The sequence below is a fragment of the Asparagus officinalis genome, chromosome 7 (genome assembly GCF_001876935.1).
Source record: "Asparagus officinalis chromosome 7, Aspof.V1, whole genome shotgun sequence".
In the NCBI taxonomy this organism is placed as follows: Eukaryota; Viridiplantae; Streptophyta; class Magnoliopsida; order Asparagales; family Asparagaceae; genus Asparagus; species Asparagus officinalis.
Genome location: NC_033800.1, coordinates 138118708 through 138144607, shown reverse-complemented (window position 1 = coordinate 138144607; position 25900 = coordinate 138118708). Strand labels below are relative to the sequence as shown.

Below are 25900 nucleotides of genomic sequence, written 5' to 3'. Positions count from 1 at the left end.
TTTTTAACCCGAACCCAGCCACAAAGTTAACCCTAGTTTCATCACAAACCCTAGTTTCATCCAAAACAACCTTGGGCTTTAAATTGGGCTTTGAAACAAAAAAGAATCAGAGATTAAAGATGGAACAGCTCCACCCCAAATTTTTTGAGCCACAAAATTTATTGTTTCAATTGGCCTAATCAAATCCTTTGAATTAATCCTCAAAGTCGCTAATTTTTGGAAAAATCTTTTTCTTAATGTTGATAGTTTCTTATGCAGTACTCATGTGGAGGTGGGAGAAGGAAAGCATACTTTATTTTGGCTTGATAAATGGTTAGACTCATATACCCTTGCTTCTCTATACCCATCTCTCTTTATTATCACTTCTTTTCCTTATGCTTCTGTTAGCAGTCTGAGGGAAAAAAAGGAATAACACTTGGATATGAGATATTAAGTTCAAGAGGCAATTGACAGGAAGTTTGGTATTTCAGTTTTTGAATTTACTGAATCTTATCAAGGATACAATTTTTGATCAAAAAGAAGACAATAGAATTTGGTTATGGGAAGCAAATGGTATTTTCTCTGTTAAATCTTTCTATCAATTTCTTATTGATGGAGGTTTACGTTCTGACTGTGCAGACATTTGGAAGCTTTCCATTCCTTTAAAAGTGAAACTTATGCTTTGGCTAGCTTTAAGACAAAGCTTAAATACAAAAGATATTTTGGCTAAAAAAGGAATTAATTTAGAGCCGAATTGTGTTTTGTGTTCTAAAGCTGAAGAGAGTCATACTCATCTGTTTGTTGAATGTGAGTTTATATTTGAATTGTGTTTTGTGTTCTAAAGCTGAAGAGAGTCATACTCATCTGTTTGTTGAATGTGAGTTTATATTCTCACTTTGGAGATCTATTCAGTTCAAAGTGAGTTTATATTCTCACTTTGGAGATCTATTCAGTTCAAATTAAAAATTGGAAAAGACTTCAAAATGAATTCTTTAAAGGAAGTGTGGATTAATTGGACTGATGGGGAAATAAGGACTGCAAGATGGAAAGAGATGTTACTTTTTGTGCTCTTATTTGGTGTATATGGCAGGAGCGTAATGATACTCTTTTCTAACAAGAAGAAGATAGCGCTGGAGATTTTGAATAAGATTATGACTTTTTCTACATTTTGGCTAGGTTCTAAAATTACAGATAGAGCCTGGAGATTTTGAATAAGATTATGACTTTTTCTACATTTTGGCTAGGTTCTAAAATTACAGATAGAGCGACCAGATTGCAAGCGCGAAGAAGGAAGAAGAACGAGAGATTGTGAGACTTACAGTCAGTTGGAGCTGCAGGAGAGGAGAGAAGTGTGGTGATTCAGCTGGATTAAGCTCAAATATGCAGTGGTTTAGTTGATGTTTTGATGAGTAAGACTGTTGTTGAATATGATACTTACTTTTGTGGTAGTTGAGTTTTTCTTTTGGGAGATTTAATCTTTTGTACGAAAGTGTTCTGGTGCTTTTGTATTTTCAGTTGAATTTATGTGTACTTTTTGGTTGGAATGTGCACATTATATGTAACAACCAGTTTATTAATTTAGCTGGCTGGATTACTATATTGTAATCCATCCTTTTTCTAAAAAAAAAAAAAAAATCCCCAAAGTCGCCATTTTTTTGTTCTTTTTTTCCCCTCTCAAAAAAAAAAATTGTAATCCATCCTTTTTCTAAAAAAAAAAAAAAAATCCCCAAAGTCGCCATTTTTTTGTTCTTTTTTTCCCCTCTCAAAAAAAAAAAAAACCCACAACGAAGCTATTCTGGTCAGACCAAAAAAAACCACAACGAGGCTTCACGATTCCCGTTGCCCGCGCTTATTTTTGCCCCCAATCTTTCAAACCTCCGCCTTCACTCTCTCTCCTCGCTGAGGGGGGAAAAAAGAAAAAAAAAGGAAAGAAAAATTAGGGCAACAGCAGCGACTTCGATCTCGACCGAAATTATCTCATCCGAGTAATTTCTTCGTCTCTAATCATCCTCTCCTGTCGATCTATTTCTAGGGTTCCTGGATCCCGATCTCTATTAAAAGATTCGATTTGGATTCCATCTCGTCATCATTTCCCCCCCAAATCCCAATGGCGAAATATCTTCTATTTGCTTGATCCGATGCTTAAAGGTTTGATTTTTATTGCAGGAGAGAGATGCAGATTTAGTGACTTGTCCAAATGGCGAAAGCGGCGGTTGTGGAATCGGCTTCAACTAGGAATTTTCCGTTTGGGAGAGTTCAATCCGATGTCAAGATGAAAAGGAAGACTCCCTCTGAACTGAGAGTAAGTTCTTTTAAACTACCTTAAGTTTTCATGATGCGTTTTTAAGCTGGAATTTTGATGGATTAGTTTTCAAAGACACTGTTTATTTATTTGGAACATGTAAAAAGCACCCTCTCTAAATTTGATAGCCCCCAGCTTTTGGGTTGATGCTCGACAATGCATGCTAAACTGTTACAGAGTATAAGATTAGAGCCCTTAACTCTGGCAACAAATTTGGAGTTTTTGTTGTAAGGGGCGGGATTTTAGTATGGTATCAGAGCAACCTAGGTTCAATTGTCATCGACCAAATATTTAAAGCATATTGAAAAAGATGCTGCTGCGTACGAACCTATGAGGGCAGATTAGAGTATCAAATTACAACCCTGAAAATTTACCACTAGTTTGAAGTCTAGATGAAGTAGGAAGGGACTTTAATGTAACAATCTTATTACTTATAGGTCTAAAAACATGTTTTTGGAATTAGATCTCAGTAGAAACTTGAGGCAGATTGGACGAGAAACACGTGATTGAGGAAGCTTTTGCTCAAATCCTTGAGTTGTTTATAATTATATCTTCAGAACATGAGAGATGCTTTTCATGGGATTCGGTTGAATCTAACGTTAGCAAGTATTTTACGCCAGAAGAACACATGGATGGCTGTAACATATCCAGAAACACTATTATGTCATATACTTGATCACTGTTTTCAATATTGGCTTTATACCAATACTTAAAAGAAAAACATTTGGTATGTTGTTTTGCTACAGATATAGCAGAAAATAATATGTTCCTAATGAAGTTCTGTTGTTCTCCTTTATCTTCACTCTATCATTTTAAAGTCTATTTCTACTTTAAGGTTATTCTATGTCTTTGGCTTGGCATCCTTGCGCCACCTTAATGATGAGGAATAGGGATGTTATCGATGTTGGATTCTCAATGTGGTTAAACAGAAATTTGACATAAATTGTGTTGTTCTTCCAGTCACTTCTTTTATGGACAGCATTCACATGGGATATCTAGTAACAATTCACATGCAGACTAATTTAGTTTAGGCTTTAATCGAGGTGAACACAGATTAAATTATGCTGTCCCTGAATATTTTGTTTGGAAGCATATCAATATTATTTTGTGCAGTAAATTGCAAGTTACCTTTATTATGAAATGAAGGTTGAGGTGTTTACTCTCCAATAGATTAAACATGAATACATATATCACAGGGGGAACAGTTGAAAAGAAGGAATGGTGAACTCCAAGCTGATGTGCAGCTGGCTCCTTTGCTGGCCTCTGACAGGTAGTTTTTGTATACTGATCCTAGCGTGTTTGTGTAAATCATTCTGACGGAAGAAGTGCCTGCCAGGATTAATCTTGGACCGACAACTTGCCCACAAAAACTTGAATCGAAGATTCCAAAGTACATTAGCACCCGTGTTAATGAGCTTTATCCTGTCAAGAAATCAAGTGAGAGGTGTAGAATGCTTTATGGAAAAGAAACAGCCAAGGTCAGAAATTTTTCTTTACTTTAAAGGTGCATAAGCTATCAGTTATGCAACTCACAATAGATACTTGCTGATTAAATGATCTCTGATGACAGTGAGTATTTATTCCTTTTCTTTATTAGCAGGACCCTTGTACTGTCAGCAAAATATCCCATGATGTCATTGATTCTTCTGTTACTTCCATTATACCTCCCAGGGATGAGTCTTCGCTTCCATGGTACTTCCTTTATCTAGGTTTCTAAGGAACACAAACAAGGTTTATGTTTCCTACTGCTTATTATACACTTTTGATGTTCAACCTCAGTGATAAGGCTAACATTCTTAATGATGTGGGACGTCCTGACTCGTCTGCCAAAGAAAGTGGTGAACACGGATTTCGGAAGATTGAAAAATGTAGTCTGAGTGCCTTGCGCAATGTTGTTGAGATTCATTTGGGAAATGAGAAGTCTTCAGATTCTGCAAAAGTTGATATGGTAATCATTAAACTGGCTAGCCCTTGCAGTTCATTTACACTTGAAATCCTTTAATGTGTGAATCCTGCTTGACTGGTCTTTTCATTTATAGCAAACAGCATTAAAAGGATTAGTTGCACGTGATATCCCTGGCAGCTCTAGTTCTTGGGCCGACTCTTCACTGAAGCATGGTGATCTTCTGTCAGTATCTTCAAGAAGTTTCTGTTCTGAATTTCAAATTCCTGGCTGTAAGACTCCTCTGGATTTCACCTTGAAAACTACATTGCGATTGGTTTCATCATCCTCAGTGAAATGGTGAGTGTATTTATGCTTTTCATAGATACTTTCTTCATTATCGTTATTGCTTAACGCTTCTTCTTCTTCTTCTCGTTCTTTTCTTTTCCAAATCTGTGTTCAAGATGATTGGTTATAAAATTTTCTTTCTATACTTAGTCTGAAATTTGCTTGCACAGAGCTGCTCTTATATTGCTAAATTTATTTTTTCCTTCGAAGTTTCTTAAACGGAAACTCTCTTTTGAAAAGCAAGTTAGAAGAGTTATTTTATGGTTTCAGCGTGTGCTTTTACTTTTGAGAATTAGATATCAAGCTGTTCCTTTCAATATAAAGGTCGATTGCTATATATTGTTATATTTAGTTATTTACTGGTTCTACATGCTTCACCTGTGAGTATTACTTTGAAAAGTGTTGTCCATGATAACCTTAAATTCCATTATAAAGTGGTCTGGGAACTTACTGATTAGTTGCCCGCCTAGACGACAGAGAGCTAGGCCGCTTTGGGAGGGCTTTAGTAGGTGTAGACCACTAAAATGTGCCACACAACATAAAAAACTGTTAAAACAGACCACCTAAGTACTTAATGGGTGAAGATAGAGATTTGGGTCTTAAATCCTAAATTCAGTGAAGTAAAATAAGGCTAGTTGGTTCATGAAAACTTTGTATGATCAAATCGTAAATTCAGTTAACCAAAATAAAGGCTAGTCGATTCATGAAAACTTTGTTATGATAATCACACAAACTCTTTAATATAGTTACGTATTTGCTGTTGTGGTTTACAGGCCTTTGTTTCTTGCTTGCTCGTGCTCTAGTCTTCAAATTTGCCTTACTGTTGTGATATATATTGTTGCATGTTTGATGATTAACAAGTACAACATTGGTAGATGACAGAGTGTCATACATGATAGGATACATAGTAAATTTTTTACATTATACACATCCTGCTTTGAAAATTTTGGTCAAATTTCATTTTTGATGGGTACTTTATTCTTGAATCTTGATCCTTTTGTTATGACTCATTTGTTATTTCTTTTATTGTTATTTGTAATTAGTACTGCTGTTATTGATCATCATGTCTTGAGAGATTAGAGATACATATAATACAATTACCTTACTTATTTCAGGTGTCACAGAATCAGTGCAGGTCCTGCCTCAGTACCTCATATCCATTTTAACAAGGAACAAAACTTTGGCTGCACATCTGGACCAAATATGTCTGCTGATACCATGTACACAAAAGCTTTAACCACTTGGATATATCCACAGTCTTCTCTACCTTCTTCCATTATATCCGTAATGGCCTTATCATCCGTAAAAGGAGGTTTGTTAGGCACAAAAATACTAGTGCAGTCTTAGTTTTACATAAACCACAGTTTAACTGATCATTAACTACTATTTCAATCTTCAGAAAAGGACTTCCTATCTAAAAGACAGCAGGATTGGGAAGATTCATTTCAGAATCTTTACTACATGCTTAGAAGAAACATGTGCAACATCTTCTATGGTATCCACTATTCACTTAAAATCCTAGATGCTTCTTCATCAATGCTTTTAAATTATACATGTATCTTTGCCTAGTGATTCCAAACCCCTTATGATGAAGTACAGTTCATATTTTTGGTTTATGTTTGTGTGTGGTTGCATGCTTTCACATGTGTACATGTGTGTTTGCGTGTGATCCAACAGGTGTCACAGTTAAAATTTCTGTTCATTTTTATATTGGGAGGCTCATTCAGTTGTTTGATACTTGCAATAATATCAACCCATATAAGTATGGAGAACCGATCCATGATTATTATCTTCTCTATGTTAGTTAAAGGTTCAAAATATTTTAGTCAAGTACAACATATACCCTGTTTAGTTAACTTGGGTTTCACCCTTGTTGCTATTAAATTGGTGTTCCGGAAAAGGTTAAGTATTTGCGTCGTAGAACAAAATTAGCAAAACAAAATAAGCAAACTAGGCATATATTCTATGATTATAAGGAGTGCTCTATAGTTTTGCCTTGTAGAAGTGTTACCAGCTCTCCAATACGAGGACTAAGCTCCCACTAGCTATTTTGCTTCATATTCGGAATACTTGCCCACCCCAAAAGTCAAAAATAGAATGTTTATTTTCATTGTCGTGACTGTGAAGTGTATCCTTTAATTTTAGTTTCTCTTTCAGGCTATTTTCCCTAATAAAATTTGATTTTGATAGATGTAGAAAGAGTTCATAGAACTTTTAGGCCCTGTTTGGTACGCGGGAATGGGGTGGAATAGAATGCCATTCTCACTTCTCATTCCCTCATACCAAACAAAACTAGTTTTTAAATGTTGGAATGACCATTCCCCTGGAATGGCCATTCCCACTTTTTATGGGAATGGGCATTCCAAGTGAGAAGATAGGGAATGATCATTCTCATTCAAGGGGAGAATCAAATTAGTTAGGGTTTTTCCAATTATACCCCTATTGATAATAAGAATCAATTTAAAAATCATAATTATGTACTGGTCAAATGAGTTATGTTTATGTTTATGTCATAATTTTATGTTTATGTCATAATTTTATGTACTGATCCCTATCCATTGTACGCCATTCCGTCCCGTTTTTTATACAACGTTTTAAAAGGGAGTTAGATGATGGATTTCCAATAATATTCTCTAGAAAATTTTAAAGGAGATAAGTCGCAAATTCTTTTTGGAAATATGAGAAATCCAATGTCATGGAATGCCTTATGCGTTGGTTTGATAGAATTAGTACATAAAATTTTCAAGGTCGGCATTTGAAAGATGCGATATTCTTTTTTTGGACCTATGAAAGATGCGATAATCTTTTATTTATTTTTATTTAATTTTTTAAGACTAAGAAATAGTGAGAATTGTTTAAAAAATATAAACGAAACATACACCTTATCGATAACATGCACATTAGTATAACACATACTAGATTAATATAACATATGCATAAATAAATTTTTTTAGTTATTATCATTAATGCTTATTTTTATCTTATTAAAAATCTATGTTGTTATAAGGGCATTATTAGAAAATGAGATTCCATTCTCACTTGTGAACTAGTGATACCAAACATGGGAATGAGAATTAGATTTTCATTCTAGCTTCATTCTATAAACGCACCCAAACAAGAGAATGAGAATGGCCATTTCATTCTTACATACATTCCATTTCATTCCTTTTTCCATTCCATTCTCACTTGACTTCATTCTCACGTACCAAACGAGGCGTTAGGGACGTGTAAGGATGTCTTTTGCTAGTCTAGAAACAGGTGCTTGTACATGACCTTTCTACTTTCTGGAACTCTCTCTTTTTTGGTTGTTGGAGTTTGATCCAGACTGCTGAATCCATTTTGGCCTTGTGATTCTAGGCAAGGGCCATTATTGCATAAAGGATCATTAACATTCTTTAACAAGAGACACACTAATCATGTGGCTTTTTGTAAAGGATACACACGTTCCGATTTGTCTAGCTCCTAAGCGGTATGTGTTAGATCTAAATCAATAAAACTTGAGATCTAAAACCATATAGCCATGATTAATTCAAAGAGATTAACAAAATCAAAAGAGAGCGGAAGCTTATACCTGAGTCCATAGATTGATCTTGATTTTTGGGTTTTGGATCTTCTAACCTTAGGGTTTTCTCTTTAGCCGAATTTCTCTCTTAGATGGGGTTGAAGAGAATTAGAGAATGTAACCCTAGGTTAGGGACCATAACCCCTTATTTATAGATGTTGTACTTTTGTAATTTAGCCCCTCAATAAATCACAATTACAACCTGGTATCTGCACATATAACCCCATGATTATATTTAAATACCCATTAACCCAACTTAATTGATCACTTTAGTGGGTTATCCTGAAAGATAGCAATACACATTGATTAATCATATGTGCCCACAAATAGATTTATTAGATTAAATCCAACAATCTCCCACTTGGGCACCATATGATTCCTTAAACTGTGTATAACCTTATGAGCTCAAAAATTGCTATCACTGAAATGGTATTTCCGAACAATCTCGTCCATTGACTATATCAATATAGGATCAAAGCGGCCTTCGTCACATTTATCGTGACTCGACCCATCAATGGTCACATATACCAATACAATCAAACGACATAGATCAATCATGGATGTGCAGCATGAAAATTACATGCAATGTGATCAGTACATGTCTATTTTCAACTGGTCCTCCTTAGTGAGGTCAAAACCAAACATAATGTAACAGAGTGTCTTAACTGAATACTTTATTCTGATCAGACAATACAACCAAACATAAAGCACCACAAATACAAACTCCCACTAAAACATAATATCCTCAAATAATACCACACCCATATGAGCAGTATGCTCATGAAAGACCTTAGGTGGCAATCCCTTAGTAAGAGGATCAGCTATCATGGAGTTTGTCCCAATGTGCTCTATGGATATCTGTCCACTCTGTACCCTTTCTTTCACAACCAGGAACTTAATGTCAATATGTTTTGACTTAGTTGAGCTCCTGTTGTTATTGGAATACATTACTGCAGATTTATTGTCACAATATAGCCTTAGTGGTCTTTCAACATTTTCCAAAATGCGCAGTCCCGTGACAAAATTTCGCAGCCATATTCCCTGATTGGATGCCTCATAGCAAGCTACAAATTCTGCTGCCATAGTGGAGGAAGCTACTAGTGTTTGTTTGACACTTTTCCATGATATAGCTCCTCCTGCTAACATATAAATGTAGCCTGATGTAGACTTCCTGCTATCTTGGCATCCAGCAAAATCAGAGTCCGAATACCCAATGACCTCTAATTTCTCTGATTTTCTGTATGTGAGCATGTAATCTTTTGTTTTCTGAAGATACCTCATAACCCTTTTGACTGCTATCCAATGATCCATACCAGGGTTGCTTAAGTATCTGCCTAACATCCCAACAATGTACGCAATATCCGGACGCGTACATACCTGAGCATACATTAGACTTCCTACAGCCGAAGCATAAGGAATCTTCTGCATTTCCTGAATTTCAAGGTTACCTTTAGGGCACTGATTGAGACTAAACTTGTCTCCTTTAGCAACAGGGGTGTCACCTGGTCTGCAATCTTGCATGCCAAACCTTTTAAGTACCTTATCGATATAGCTCTTTTGTGATAATCCAAGAATACCCCGAGAGCGATCTCGATGTATCTGGATCCCTAATATAAAAGAGGCGTCCCCAAGATCTTTCATCTCAAAATTCTTTGATAGAAATCTCTTGGTTTCGTGCAACATGCCTATATCATTAGTGGCAAGCAAGATGTCATCCACATACAGAACCAGAAAAATATACTTACTCCCACTGAACTTGTGATATACACAGTCATCAACAATGTTCATCTCAAAACCGAACGAGATAACTATTTGTTGAAACTTATGATACCATTGACGAGGAGCTTGCTTGAGTCCATAGATGGATTTCCTTAATTTGCAGACCATATTCTTTGGGTCTCCCGACACAAAGTTTTCTGGTTGCACCATATAGATCATCTCATCAATGTCTCCATTGAGAAATGCAGTCTTAACATCCATCTGATGTAACTCAAGATCATAATGAGCAACAAGTGCCATGATTATTCTGAAAGAGTCTTTCGATGAAACCGGAGAGAAAGTCTCTGTATAATCAATGCCTTCCTTTTGAGTATAGCCTTTAGCCACAAGACGTGCCTTATACCTCTCCACATTACCGTTTGCATCCCGCTTGGTTTTAAAAATCCATTTACAACCAATTGGTTTTGCACCTTCTGGTAATGGGACAAGTTCCCAAACCTTATTGTCTTGCATAGACTTGTACTCTTCATTCATGGCATCAATCCACTGTTGAGAGTTAGAACTTTTCATGGCCTGAGAGAAGTTGATTGGATCATCTTCTAACATTCCACTACTTTCCTCATGTTCTTGGAGAAATACAATATAATCATCCGGAATAGCATTTCTCCTTTCTCTCGTGGATCTCCTTAATGGCACTGGTTCTTGAGGTTGTTGAGTTTGTTCTTCTGGAACAGGGAGTTGTTCAACATTATCATCTTGAGGTTCCGGATTTACTTCTTGAGCAACAACAGGTATAGGAACCTGAATATTGTCAAAAGTAACTGTATGGATTGGATCTGAAGCCAATTCCTCCTCAAAACTAATGTCTCTAACCTTATTTCTCCCCCCAAACTCAACATCCTCAAAGAATGTTGCTGTTCCCGTCTCAAAAATGTTCCTTATAGTGGGATCATAAAACTTAAAGCCCCTAGAGCGTTCAGAGTATCCAATAAAGTAGCTGCTAACTGTTTTGGAGTCCAATTTCTTTTCATTTGGCCTATAAGGCCTTGCCTCAGCTGGACATCCCCAAATATGTAAATGCTTTAAACTGGGCTTTCGACCAGTCCAAAGCTCATAAGGTGTTTTAGCAACTGCTTTACTTGGTACTCTATTCAGAATGTAAGCTGCTGTCTTAAGTGCTTCTCCCCAGAGTGACTCTGGTAAAGAAGAATGAGCAATCATACTTCTTACCATATCCTTAAGAGTCCTGTTTCGTCTTTCAGCTACACCATTCATGCTAGGTGAACCCGGCATGGTGTACTGTGGGACGATACCGTATTCCTCTAGGTATCTAGCAAATGGTCCTGGACGTTGTTCACCTGAACCATCATATCTACCGTAGTACTCACCACCACGATCAGATCTGACGGTTTTAATTCTTCTGTTGAGTTGATTCTCAACTTCAGCTTTATAGGCTTTGAACATGTCCAGAGACTCAGATTTTTCATGAATAAGATATAGGTGCCCATAACGTGAGTAATCGTCTATGAATGATATAAAATATTGTTGACCATTCCAGGATTCCGTAGGGAATGGCCCACAAATATCCGTATGTATCAATTCTAAGACATCCGAAGATCTGTTGGCACCTAATCTTTTCACTTTGGTCTGTTTTCCCTTGATACATTCAACACATACGTCGAAGTCCGAAAAATCAAGGGAATCCAAAATGCCATCAGACACAAGACGCTCAATTCTACCTTTTGAGATATGACCTAAGCGCTTATGCCATAATGTCGCCGAATTTTCCTTATTTAATTTACGCTTAGTACCACGTGATTCCACATGCAAGGATTCATTGTAAGAAGCAATTGTATCAAGCAAATATAGGTTGTCATAAATACTCAAGTAACCGGTTCCCACAACATTTGAATTAAAAGATAAACTGAATTGACTGTTTCCAAATGAACAAGAATAACCTGATTTGTCCAATACAGAAACAGAAACCAAATTCCGTCTAAAAGACGGTACTACAAAAGTATCTTTTAAATCCAAATAATAACCAGTTCCTAACAACAACCTAAAGTGCCCAATTGCTTCCACATCTACCGATTGTCCGTCGCCCACAAAGATGTGTCTTTCAACATCACTTGGCTTTCGGTAGCTCAGGCAACCCTGCATAGAAACACTTATGTGAGTAGTAGCACCAGAGTCTAACCACCAAGTGTTTCTAGGTACTGAAGCTAAATTAACCTCAGAACAGACCAAAGCAAGGAACGTACCCTTATTATCACGCCAGGCGTGATATTTTGTACAGTCCTTCTTTACATGTCCAGGCTTCTTACAGAAGAAACAACCCTGATTATCCTTATGTTGTTTCTTCTCAACTGGACCCTTAGCAGCTTCCTTATCATTCTTCCTTTTCTTGCCCTTATCCTTAGAGGCATAGGCCAAATGAGCACTTTCTGTCTTATCTTGCTTCAACCTGTCTTCTTCTTGCACACAGTATGAAATGAGCTCATTTAGAGTCCATTTCTCCTTTTGACAGTTATAACTGACCTTAAATTGGTTAAACTGTGCAGGAAGAGACAACAAAACCAGATGCACTAATAACTCGTCACAAAGATCGAGTTTAAGTGCCTTAAGCTTTGAAGCAATATGAGACATTTCCATAATGTACTCCCTGATATTTCCTTTGCCCTTATACTTCATTGAAATCAAGCGAGCTAAAAGCGTGCTTGTTTCTACCTTATCGTTTTTCGCAAAACGCTTCTCAATTTCGGCAAGGAAATCTTTAGCCTTAGTAATCCCTTCGGATTCTATGCCCCTGAAGGCTTCCGGAACGCCGCGCTTAATGATCATAAGACTCATGCGATTTGAACGCTCCCACTTCTCATGCTCCTTCTTTGCATCAGGAGTGCTATCCGCATTGAGAGGTTGGGGTTGTTCAGTTCTTAATGCATAGTCAAGATCCATGCAGCCAAGAACAATTAATATGTTCTCTTTCCAAACCTTGAAGTTTGTCCCATTTAGCATGGGAATTGAGTTGATGTTAGCAGAAATTGTTGCAGCAGATGCATTAGCTGAAATAAAACAAAAGAATGCTCACATCAATAACCATAATCAATAAAATTCAAATAATGACAATCCCCATCCAAGATACCGGCACAACATTAATATCAAGTCTTTGGACAGTAATATTAACTTGTAAGTGATACCTTGTTGCAATGATCAAACATTGACAATAACTCATGTCAAATAATGAAACTATCTTTGGATCGATTCATTATTCACATGTAAACCTTATAATTGTCACACGCTTATCATCGCAGATGTGTATACAGTCTAAATAAATATTAACCTTCCTTTGGGCCGATTAAATATTTACACGAAAGCATACACACAAACATCTCACATTCCTCATGAACAATCTACACAAGAGAGGTTACTTTGGCAACTTCTTGTTTCAATTAATCAATTGGAGTGAGAGACAACCTTAATACCTTAGTGTCATAATATTTGAATTAAATAATTGATTAAAAACCGAATTAGATTTAAATTAAAAAATTTAAATCAACTGAATTTCCAAAAACTTAATTGGGGTCTCACAGCTTAATTAGGGCCCATAACTTAATTGAATAAATTAAGTATACCAAAGTGGACCCATGAAAAGCCGAGGCTTAACCATAATGAACACGAAGTTCCCTTAACTTCGAACGCGAGGTTCGACTGTATTGAGTACGAGACTCACTTAAGCACGAACGCGAGGTTCGTCTGAAAATGAACGAACGCGAGGTTCGTTTGATAAAAGAACGCGAGGTTCAACTTGGGAACGAACGCGGGGTTCGTTAAAAAAAATGAACGCGAGGTTCAACTGAAGTACGAACGCGAGGTTCGTCTGAAGTACGAACTCGAGGTTCGTCTGAAGTTCGAACGCGAGGCTCGACTGAAGCACGAACGCGAGGGTCGTCTGAGGACGAACGGAGGTTCGACTGTATTGAGTACGAGACTCACTTAAGCACGAACGCGAGGTTCGTCTGAAAATGAACGAACGCGAGGTTCGTTTGATAAAAGAACGCGAGGTTCAACTTGGGAACGAACGCGAGGTTCGTTAAAAAAATAAACGCGAGGTTCAACTGAAGTACGAACGCGAGGTTCGTCTGAAGTACGAACGCGAGGTTCGTCTGAAGTTCGAACGCGAGGCTCGACTGAAGCACGAACGCGAGGCTCGTCTGAAGTACGAACGCGAGGTTCGTCTGAAGTACGAACGCGAGGTTCGTCTGAAGAACGAACGCGAGGTTCGTTAAAAAATTGAGCTTGACGCTCACCTGAGTTGAACGCGAGGTTCACCTTGGGAACGAACGCGAGATTCGTTGAAATTGAGCTTGACGCTCACCTGAGTTGAATGCGAGGTTCACCTTAGAACGAACGCGAGGTTCGTTAAAATTGAGCTTGACGCTCACCTGAGTTGAACGCGAGGTTCACCTTAGAACGAACGCGAGGTTCGTTGAGCGCGAAGCTCGGTTAAAATTGAACGAACGCGAGGTTCGTTTGAGGTAACCACCTCCTTAATTTTCGCCATGAACCCTTAGGGTTTCAAATTGAAACCGTCGCCGTCAAACCCAAAAAATCTTTGATTTTTATTTTCAAAACAGATCCAGAATTGGAAAAAAATGAAGAAAAAATCAAAGAAAAACCCAAAAAATTCCCAAAAGTTACTGTTCACCAGCGATTTTTCAGTTACTGTTCATCCGAAAAATACTTTACTGCTCACCCCAAAAAATTTCGGTACTGTTCACCGAACATTACTGTTCATCCGAACCCAAAAAAAATGAATCTTTAACCAGAGATTTAAGATCAAAAACCCAATAAAACTTAAATCCCTAAGAATTAATCAAGGTGGCTCTGATACCACTTGTTAGATCTAAATCAATAAAACTTGAGATCTAAAACCATATAGCCATGATTAATTCAAAGAGATTAACAAAATCAAAAGAGAGCGGAAGCTTATACCTGAGTCCATAGATTGATCTTGATTTTTGGGTTTTGGATCTTCTAACCTTAGGGTTTTCTCTTTAGCCGAATTTCTCTCTTAGATGGGGTTGAAGAGAATTAGAGAATGTAACCCTAGGTTAGGGACCATAACCCCTTATTTATAGATGTTGTACTTTTGTAATTTAGCCCCTCAATAAATTACAATTACAACCTGGTATCTGCACATATAACCCCATGACTTATTTAAATACCAAATTAACCCAACTTAATTGATCACTTTAATGGGTTATCCTGAAAGATAGCAATACACATTGATTAATCATATGTGCCCACAAATAGATTTATTAGATTAAATCCAACAGTATGTAGGTTGCCCACCTATAGTTTTGGGGGTGTCAAGGGGATCACAGTCTGCGTACATGGACTACACCTTTTAGGCCTTGATTGTGATTTCCTCCGTTGCAGTCTCCACATCCTCCAATCTCCTCCAACCTCCAACTATCAACATCTCCTCTACCTCCTACAACCTTTAGCAAAACCTTCTTGACCACCACTTGAACGAAGAAAGAAACCCACCTAGGCGCCTGTTCGACGCCTAAGTTTTTTATAATATTGGCATTTACTATAAATTATTGTAGTTAAAAAATAAAAAAATAGGAAAGCCGTCTAGGCACCTAGGTTCTAGGTGTCGGGTCCAACTCCTAGACCGCCTAGCACTTTCTATAACATTGCCTGTCCCATTAATGGGTTGAGATTTTTAAAGCCTTTACAATTGTTGAAACACCTAAAAAGAACCAGTGTCCTTTCATGCATTACTGCATTGCATAGACATGTTTTATCTTTGTTTCAGACTATTTTCATAATTATCTACTTGAAATATTTTGCAAATTTTCGACGATATTTCCTTTCATTTTACTCTCTCATTCATTTTGTTTGATGGAATTTTGCAGTTTATACTACACAGTTTGTAGTATTATTCATTGGTGGCAACTTTTTGGGGAAGAAGCATTCATGTAATGCTTACCTTTCACAATCTACCCGAGGTTTACGATCCTTGCTGAAAAAACATGTAAGCTCCTAGTTTGGGTTTTTTCACACTAGGAATACATTAAAAAGAAAAATTCCTTGGCATTCATTCTCTCCAAAAAAAAGAAAGAAATATTAATATCGAATCTATGTAAAGTTGCTCACCACATAAACCAATCAGGGGCAAATCAGAAACCAATCAGGGGCAGATCAGAACAAAAGATGTTTTCTAAAAACTGGCTAAATAGATTAAATTACTTGTTATGCTAGGTTGTCTTCTTCGAAGTACCTAGTTGTGAGCTTTTTATATTTATAATTGTATTCGTTGGCTTTATGCAAGTAACAGCGTCACATTTCAGTCATACCTTTGCATGTATGGTTCATATTACTCGCTGTGGCAGTGCAAGTTTGTTTTCAGTTATTAAACTTGATTGTTTCTTTAGATTGTAAGAACTAAAAAAAGACCTATATAATAATGGTCATAATACATTCATTATTCACAGGGAATTTGACATATACTTGGGGTTAGGGATGCATTCGATCCGGAAACGGCTCGGATATGATACTTACCATATCCATATCCGCTTACCCATCTCGTATATGGATATGGATACGAATATACCTATGTAAGGAAAATTTATATTCATATCTGCTAAAATTGGATACAGATACGAATATACAAGCGGATATGCATGTAGATACAAAATAGATATAATATTAAAAAAAATATAGTTTATGTGATGCGAAAGAGTTCATTAATATGTCCATTATATCTGAAAAGTTAAGATGAGACATCTTGATCGTCAAAATTAACTTCAAATCCATGATCTAAGATCTAAGAATTAAAACTATCGTAATAATATGACTAATGTGTATTTGGATATTTCGGATACGGATCGTATATTTCACTACAAAAACATATTCATAATAACCATATCCTATCGGTTATAGATTTGAGTAATCATATCCTTATCCTATTGGATACGGATACATATATTTCCTCGGATACAGATATGGTTTAGCACCCCTACTTGGGATCCTCATGAATGCCTGTCTGTGATTGGTTACTAATTTTGTCTGTTTAGTTAGATCTATTATCTTCTGCTATGATATAACTGCTTACTTGACATTGGTTACTAATTTTGTCTGTTTAGTTAGATCTATTATCTTCTGCTATGATATAACTGCTTACTTGACTATATCCAATTTTTCCAAATTTTAAACAGGATATTCATTTCTCAATGCCTCTCTGCTGTGTTGAAGTGGAACAAGCTGCTGCTGATGATTTAGTTGAGCTCTCAGAGATTGAGAAGCGAAATTTGGGCCAGGTTTTAGCCTATCTTTTTTTTACTATATATTCTGTGTTATCTGTTTTATTTCCCATGCATTTTTTTCAAAGTACTGACTTTGATGATTATTTCTCTTCCCTTTGTAGACCATACAAATGGATTCTATGAATGATGTGGATAACAACCCTCAGTCTCTCCTAGCATTTACTGGAAATGAAATTGTCCATGGCTTATATGACTTTCTGCTAAATTACAGGTGATATGGTTGTTTCTACTTTCTGTTTGCTACGTATCATGTTTACATTGGATCTAAGTGTTTTTCTTTTCCTTTTTATTCTTAAGGTTCTTCCTGAATTCTTTGACGGGTGTTGACGTTCCTGTACTATATGCACCGGTGCCATTTCAAAATGCTTCTCTCTCTGTTCCAGAGGTCAGTTTGATTAGCTACACTGCTTTGCTAGTTTTGTTTATACTGGGATGTAGAATCATGTTACCTACCGAAAAACCAGTGTATAATTTGCTATGAAGTGATTCATATAACAGAACTTGCATTTCCTAAATTTGAACTTGCATTTCCTAAATTAAGGAACATAGGAAAACCATATTTTTTTGTTCAGGAAGAAGAAACACTAAGATGGCTGGTTAAAACAGTCTTTCTGGCTGTGCTTCACTTGTTTCATGGATCATAATGGAGAAATAGTGGAATTTGGTCTTAAGCACCATGATATAATTATTCTCTACGTTTATGCTGAATTTCCTATTTTACATATTGAGCATTTACTGCCATGCACTGTCAAACTTGGTTGAAATATGTTCCTTCTTGTTAATCCCTTTTTTTTTTCTTCAGGTAAGATGCAGGGAGATGAGGAGAGCTGATGCAGTTCTTCCTTGTTCTAGCGGGTCATATGCAGAGGGCAGTGAAGTCACTATAGGCTCTGGAAGTGCTGTTTGCTATAGTATTGAAATAAAGGATACAATTATTCCACCATGGACTGTCTCTGGAATTTGTGCAGCAATGAGATCAGATGGTAGAAGTTTCGAGTCTAGGTATGTGAAGATCTGTCTTAGACTTTGCAGCGGCTAGTACTTAAATATAACACAACAATAACAACAAAGCCTTATTCCCAAAATTTTCGGGTTTGCTAAATCATATTCTTCCGTGCAGTTTTCTTATGCTCCATCTCTAAATTAATTATTACGATGTCTTTTTTAATTGCTTCCAACCAAGGTCATCTAGTCCTTTTTATCCCACGTGTTGAGGATTCACGGTGCTAATCAGCCATCTGTCTAGCTTCCAATATATGTATAATGGAGGATTTCTTTCGGATCTCTCTATAAGCCGCGCTCTGTGATTTCCCACTCCCCTAGAGAAAATTCGAAATACTCACACATACAGTCACAGGGGGTAAATCCCTAACATGAATACCTAAATACTCTTGCACCTTATGAAAAAAACTTGTTCCATGTTGGTGACATCGGAAACTGCCTGCTGAAGTATCCCCACATGACAACATCATGAGCTATAATCTTATCACTTACCTAAAATCGAGCATTTAGTAATCTCTATCGTACACGATCAAACCATCTCAATCAAATTTCTCTCATTTTATCGAGAAACTTCTTAAAATCTGAATAAAAATGTGTATATAGATTCAACACACTATTGAACCTTATGCTTGGAAGATCTTTGTTTTGTGCTAATTGCAGCTTCACAACTGAGCCATCATCAATAGGTTTGAATGTTGCCCTTGAGTCTCTCTGCCAGGGACATGATCCATCTACAGATTCGAGTAACTCCTTGCCAAAAGATGGTGATGCCTTGGGAGTTCCTGAAGCTATTCCAAGTCCTCAATTGCGTTCGTCTTCATTGAGGTCTCTCAAATATTCGAACGGCTCTTATGTGGCTTATGTTACGCCTGTCTAACATGGCTTTGGTTCGTGCATGTAACTTCAGCATATATTCTTTTGTGAGACCATAAAAATTTTCTTGAATTTCTCTCCGTTTTAGGAAGGAAAAGAACTTTGTTGTATAACATTTATTACACATAAAAACTTTTCTCAGTATCTATACTCTTGCAATGTTTGAAAGTCAAACCTGAAAATTTTCTTAGAATACTTTTTCATTTGTTTTACGCAGATCCCTACTACAGTATTACAGTTGATCAATTGTGATATCTGATGAAGACAATGTGTTCTTTCTTTTTGTTATTGTAATAAATACTGGATTAATTGCTTTTAGTAGTAGTTTGTACTGAAAACAGGCTATATTGCTATCTCTAGCATAACAATGGCAATTTTAGAAATATTAAGTTAATAATAAAGCGAAGGATTGATTCATGCAAACTTAATAGGAATATATGGTATCGAGCAAATAAGTAGGCATCTATGGTAACATAGCAGTTCTTTTATTGTGCCAAACGTAATTATCTAGTTTCATCAAACAAGGCGTATTTGGGGTTCGAACTAATAAAGGGAAAAAAAAAAATTCAGCAAAATGCTAGGGTTCTTTGGTAAAATTATAGAAAAATTGCTCTCCCTCGAAACTTATCAGGCACAGATAAATAATTAAAAAGAGAGTAGCAAAGCTATCTATTCTACCATATGAAGGAAGAACTGAAGAGCTTGGGCGCAAAGAAAATTAAAGATGGAAATTGGATTTTACTTGAGGCAGGAAATTTTTTTTATTTTGCATAAGTTTGATTTATTCTCTTAATCCTCGTTCGCACCAATATAAACATCCCTTCTGTTAAATTTCCGCGTTGTCCCTCTCTTTCACACTCACACTAAAATTCATATTTCTCAATTAAACTAACTCAATTTTAATTTTAATAAAAGTTTTCAATTCATTACTTCAATAATCTATAAGTTTCTTTATATTTTTTTTATCGCATGCGTTGTGAATGTACCATTGAACTAGTAAATAGTGCAAGGGGAACAAAAATAACCATTTTGCTAAGGTATAGCGGATACCCCAACAACAACCCGCTCCTCATCTAACCCGACCCGATAGGGAAACGCTTTTCCTACTTCGAGGAATCGGAAACCCCCGGACCCCAATTCTAGAAAAGCAGCCGGACATTAGAAAAGAAAGAAAGAAGAAACATAAAATCAAAATCCGTTTCAAAACCCTAATCCTTCTCCATCCAGGAATTTGTCACCTCAGCGTTAAGAAAACCTTAGAAATAAATCTCTTTATAAATTTTGCTTCGTTTTATTCTTTGGGGTTTCCTGTTACTTTATCACCATTCGGTAGGCAAGCCAACGAAGATCTCGTGAGAGCTTTGAATCAATCAGTAGTAAGCTCAGAATTCGATCCATCTCAGGGAAAGCAAAGGTAGCGATTGAGACAATCCGGCGGCGTGATTCGAAGCTCTTTAGTCAATATTATGTTTGTTTTATTCTTCGGAAGCAAGCTGAGAGTTTCTCCGATAAATCACAGAAAAGAACCCAAACGGCAATCGTCTCCAATTTCTCAAGTAGTAACACAGGTAATCTTAGATTTTTGTATATTTTTTTTTCAATTAATTGGTTTTCTAATTAGATAAAGTTGGGATCTTGTTGGGTCAATTGCTTCAGTTATGATCTGATTGTTCGTCAAAATTAGGGTTTGCGTTTAATTTTAAGCTTTTGATAAATTTGTTGTTTAGAGATTTCTAATAGCTTTACACAATCTATCGAGAAGGTACTATTAGAAGTCTGAGGCTTTCACTGTTATGATGTGGTTATTTCATATAAATTCTTTTTTTTTGCAGGGTGGTTTTTTATAATCCGATATAAAATCTGTTGCAATTATCCGTTTTCCATTTGTGATGGAGAATTCAAACTGCCGAAAAGTCCGAAACATTTGCATTCTTGCTCATGTCGATCACGGCAAAACAACACTTGCTGACCATCTCATTGCAGCTTGTGGCGGTGGAGTTCTGCACCCTAAACTCGCTGGAAGACTTAGATTCCTGGATTATCTTGATGAGGAACAGCGACGAGCTATTACTATGAAAAGCTCTTCGATTGCTCTTCAATACAAAGACCATTCGATCAATCTCATTGATTCACCAGGGCATATGGATTTTTGTAGTGAAGTCTCTACTGCTGCGAGATTAAGTGATGGAGCTCTTGTGTTGGTTGATGCGGTCGAAGGGGTTCACATACAAACACATGCGGTTCTTCGTCAGGCTTGGGTTGAGAAGTTGACTCTTTGTTTGGTTATTAATAAGATTGATAGGTTGATTACGGAGCTGAAGTTGAGTCCGATGGAAGCTTATACTCGATTGCAGAGGATTGTTCATGAGGTTAATGGGATTGTGAGTGCATATAAGTCAGAGAAATATCTATCCGATGTTGATTCTCTCCTTGCAGTGACGATCGGTGATGACTTGAGCGAAGAATTTGTAGAGGATGACGAGGAGGATACGTTTCAGCCTCAGAAGGGGAATGTTGCATTTGTGTGTGCTTTGGATGGGTGGGGTTTTAGTATTAACCAGTTTGCAGATTTTTATGCATCTAAGCTCGGAGCGAGCAGTAATGCGCTATTAAAAGGTTTATGGGGTCCTCGATATTTTAACACGAAGAAGATGATGATTGTGGGGAAGAAGGGGATGGAGGGTGTTAGTAAAGATCCTCAGCCTATGTTTGTTCAGTTTGTGCTTAAACCTCTTTGGCAAGTTTATCAAGGAGCTTTGGAGGCCGATGGAGATAAAGGGTTGCTAAATAAGGTCATCAAGAGCTTTAATTTGTCAGTTCCGCCCCGTGAACTCCAGCATAAGGATCCAAAGGTTGTACTGCAATCTGTAATGAGTCGCTGGCTTCCTTTATCTGAGTCAATTTTGTTTATGGTTGTTAAGTGCATTCCTGATCCAGTCGCTGCTCAGTCTTTTCGGATTGCAAGATTGCTTCCAAAGAAAGAGGTAGTTGACAAAGACCCTGATTTAAGCTCTGTTATTTCTGAGGCTGAGCATGTGAGGAAGTGTGTTGAGGATTGTGATTCTAGTGCTGAGGCTCCTTGCATAGCCTTTGTTTCGAAAATGTTTGCAGTTCCAATGAAGATGCTTCCTCAAAGAAGTTCCAATGGTGAAGCCCTGAATCACAATTCTAATGGTGAAATTGGAGAATCTGATGAGTGCTTTCTTGCATTTGCTAGGATTTTCAGCGGGGTTCTTCACTTGGGTCAGAAGGTTTTTGTGCTTTCGGCTTTATATGATCCATTGAATGGAGAATCAATGCAAAAACATGTGCAAGAAGCAGAGATTCAATCGTTATATCTTATGATGGGTCAAGGTCTCAAGCCTGTTTCCTCTGCTATGCAAGAAGCAGAGATTCAATCGTTATATCTTATGATGGGTCAAGGTCTCAAGCCTGTTTCCTCTGCTACTGCTGGTAACATAGTGGCAATTCAGGGGCTGGGGCAATATATTTTGAAGAGCGCCACACTTTCATCCACTAAAAATTGCTGGCCTTTCTCAAGCATGATGTTTCAGGTTTCACCAACTCTTAGAGTGGCTATTGAGCCTTCAGACCCTGCTGATATGGGTGCACTAATGAAAGGGTTGAGGCTTCTCAACAGAGCTGACCCTTTTGTAGAAGTTACTGTTTCTGCTAGAGGTGAACAAGTGCTTGCTGCTGCTGGAGAGGTTCATTTAGAGAGATGTATAAAGGATTTGAAAGAAAGATTTGCCAAGGTAAGCTTGGAAGTTTCCCCTCCACTTGTATCCTATAAAGAAACAATTGAAGGGGAAGAATTCAGTTTCTTAGACTACTTGAATTTAAAGGGATCACTTGCTAATAGTACCCAATATGTTGAAAAAACCATTACAAATGGAAGGTTCCTTGTGAGGGTGCAAGTCCTAAAACTCCCGTCTGCTCTAACAAAAATACTTGAAGAGAGTGGTGAGATTTTGGGAGATATAGTAGATGGGAAGTCTAGCAAGATAAATGGAAGCTTGGAAACTTGCGGGTCTCTTGATGACAGTGATTCTGTTGGAACTCTGAGAAAGCGCATCATTGACTCTTTAGAGGCGGAGTTGGAAACTGTTGTGAAAAGCGATAAAGAAAAAGGTGATAACTACAAAAGCTTAGTTTTGCAGTGTCTGCAGAGGATTTGGTCTCTGGGTCCTGGGCACGTTGGGCCTAATATCCTTATTGTTCCTGACTCAAAAGCAAGTGATGTTATTTACTCGAGCGGGGGCCAAAGGGGAATTCTTATACGCGGGTCATGTCATATCTCTGAAAGACTAGGGTTTCTAAAGGAAAACGCCAAAATTTATTCAAATGTCGAAGAATCAAGTGGTGAAGCCAGGTCCTTATATGTTGAAGCTGAGGGTCTCAAAAGCAGTATAGTATCAGGGTTTCAGTTAGCCACTGCAGCTGGACCATTATGTGATGAACCTCTGTGGGGTCTAGCATTTGTATCAGGGTTTCAGTTAGCCACTGCAGCTGGACCATTATGTGATGAACCTCTGTGGGGTCTAGCATTTCTCATCGAACCTTATTTATTTTCAGACAATTCTGAATCTTTAAATCATGCTGGGCAACACGCTAGCCTTAGCGGACAAGTTATGACTGCTGTGAAAGAAGCTTGTAAGTCAGCGGTGCTTCAAAACAAACCGAGGCTTGTGGAGGCAATGTATTTCTGTGAGTTGAGCACACCGACAGAGTATTTGGGGTCAATGTATGCTGTTCTTTCTAGAAGAAGGGCAAAGGTGTTGAAAGAGGAGATGAATGAAGGCTCTTCTCTGTTTACTGTTCACGCATATGTACCTGTTGCAGAGAGTTTTGGGTTTGCCGATGAGCTTAGGAGATGGACATCTGGGGCTTCGAGTGCTCTTTTAGTATTTAGTCATTGGGAAGAATTGGCAGAGGACCCATTCTTTGTTCCTAAAACTGAAGAGGAAATTGAGGAGTTTGGAGATGGTTCGAGTATCCTTCCAAATATGGCTCGGAAGCTCATGAATGCTGTCAGACGAAGGAAAGGGCTTCCAGTGGAGGAAAAGGTTGTGCAGCATGCAACCAAGCAGAGGACGCTAGCAAGGAAAGTATAACTGTAAGTTTTTAGAGGTTTATTCATTACTAATTTTTGTGACTGCAATGTGCATGCTTGAAATATTCTGACATGAATATCAGAAATGTAGTCATGGATCAATTTTGTTTGTTTGTTTGTTTTTGAGTTTGGTTTCAAAATTTTGCCTGTTCCTGGTGACAGTGTTGTAAAATCATTATGTGCATCCGAATCTGTGTTTTTTAGCGGTTAGCGGTTTTCTGTAGTTGTTATGTCATGCATCTTAATCAGCGACCCAAAAGAATAGGTTCTAGATTAAAATACCAGCAAATGATACATACTTCAATCACAATATTGGAAGAAATTTATTTATACATGTTGCAATTTGATATGAATACCCAGTTTGTTTCCACACTGACAATTGAATGGTAAGAGAGACTTCAGAATGTACTCCACATGAAAGTAGCATCATCACTGGCAACCCTACAAGTGTTTGTCACCCTGAATAGCTAGAATCAAGGCCTTGACCTAAATAACTATACCTAATCCTCTACTAGCTTCTAGTTTCAACATCATAAGAACAAAGAAATTGAAGTATCAACTGTATTTCTGTGTCAACAATATCAACAGTCATTGGTGCAGGTTTATGAATCGCAATAATTGGATACAATACTGAATTATGATCAAGGTAGTTATCAGGTGGGTTCAAGTGTTTATTTATATTGTTTTCTGCCAAGAAATCGAGTGTGGTCTGGATGAATATTACCCTTACTTCATTTCTACTTGTCAGCTCAAATTCTCTTGAGTTTCTTTGTTTTAACCCTAAACCCTTGGGTGTCTGATTGCCCCTTTTTAGCCTCTCCCATCATTCCCTCTAACCAACCTAGCTCCTTTTAATTGGCTAAATTGTCATGACAGCTATTTCTTCGTCAGGTTTAATTTCTGTGAGTACATTTAGAAAGATTTTGCATCATTGTAAAGGATGTGGAAGGTTAAGAAATGCATTAGTGTTGCCAAAACTGTAGATTCAGATAGTAAAGTAATGGCTTTGGCTATTTTGTGGGCATCATACTCTTAAACACTCGACTGGGAATTAAAAAATAGGTTACATTGAGAATGAAATCCTATTGACAGGATGAAACTTGATATCAAACTAAAAGTATGCTTGATGGATATGGACTACTACAACATTTAAAAAACACAGTAACCCGGTCATTATGGATTGTAATCTTTTCCAAGTTATATCAATCAGTAGTTAGTAGTTACCCTAAAAATCCGTAATTATGTTATTAAAAAAATGTCATTACTGAAATTTTATCAATAACCTAAAATCAACAAGTTACAGGAACTGTAAAACAATGTGTAAAAAAGATGCAAATAATTCATTCAGCTGATATTATAAGCCAAGGAGATCATGTTTTCTAGATCCATATTACTAAACAACCTAGCTTTTAAGAATACCGTTACTTTTAGTTTGCTAAAAAAAGAAGAAACTAAATAAATAAATGAGAAGTAGGAGAGAGTGTTCCTAGCACGCTCATTATGTATCTTACCAGTGTTGTAAATAGCGGCCAATAGCGGGGCTATAGCGGCGCGAATAGCGGTCGCGGCCCTTCAGCGCTACGCGTAGGGGTTTCGCGGTTGGCTTAAGCGGAAAAATCCGCTATTCATTTGAATAGCGCGTAAAAGCGGATTTTAGCGGGTTAAAAGTGGGTTTTCGCGGTTAAAAGCGGATTTTCGTGGTTAAAAGCGGATTTTTGTTATTAAAAGCGGCTAAACCCGCTAAACCCACTATCACACATATTATGATACTATATTTCTTGAATTT

At 37.3% G+C, this 25900-nt stretch overlaps 2 protein-coding genes across 6 annotated transcripts; both read left to right on the top strand.

The window, feature by feature from the left end:
* LOC109849238 (protein downstream neighbor of son homolog) lies at positions 1799-19173 on the top strand. 4 transcript variants are annotated; one of them, XM_020419051.1, is made up of 15 exons: positions 1799-1964; positions 2146-2281; positions 3478-3551; positions 3618-3759; positions 3879-3973; positions 4055-4229; positions 4321-4523; positions 5627-5823; positions 5911-6006; positions 15717-15835; positions 17019-17120; positions 17228-17337; positions 17424-17511; positions 17929-18128; positions 18789-19173. In XM_020419051.1, the coding sequence occupies exons 2-15, from the start codon at positions 2177-2179 to the stop codon at positions 19003-19005; spliced, it is 1923 nt and encodes a 640-aa protein (XP_020274640.1). In that variant the 5' UTR covers positions 1799-1964; positions 2146-2176; the 3' UTR covers positions 19006-19173. The 4 variants fall into 4 exon arrangements, with proteins under 4 accessions (XP_020274640.1, XP_020274642.1, XP_020274641.1 ...); XM_020419053.1 differs by having other exon boundaries at positions 1800-1964; positions 4061-4229; XM_020419052.1 differs by having other exon boundaries at positions 1801-1964; positions 3882-3973.
* On the top strand, positions 20154-24317 carry LOC109848290 (elongation factor-like GTPase 1). Of its 2 annotated transcripts, XM_020417721.1 has the most exons (4): positions 20154-20569; positions 20834-22324; positions 22394-23421; positions 23491-24317. In XM_020417721.1, the coding sequence occupies exons 2-4, from the start codon at positions 20891-20893 to the stop codon at positions 24113-24115; spliced, it is 3087 nt and encodes a 1028-aa protein (XP_020273310.1). In that variant the 5' UTR covers positions 20154-20569; positions 20834-20890; the 3' UTR covers positions 24116-24317. The 2 variants fall into 2 exon arrangements, with proteins under 2 accessions (XP_020273310.1, XP_020273309.1); XM_020417720.1 differs by having other exon boundaries at positions 20834-22355; positions 22425-24317.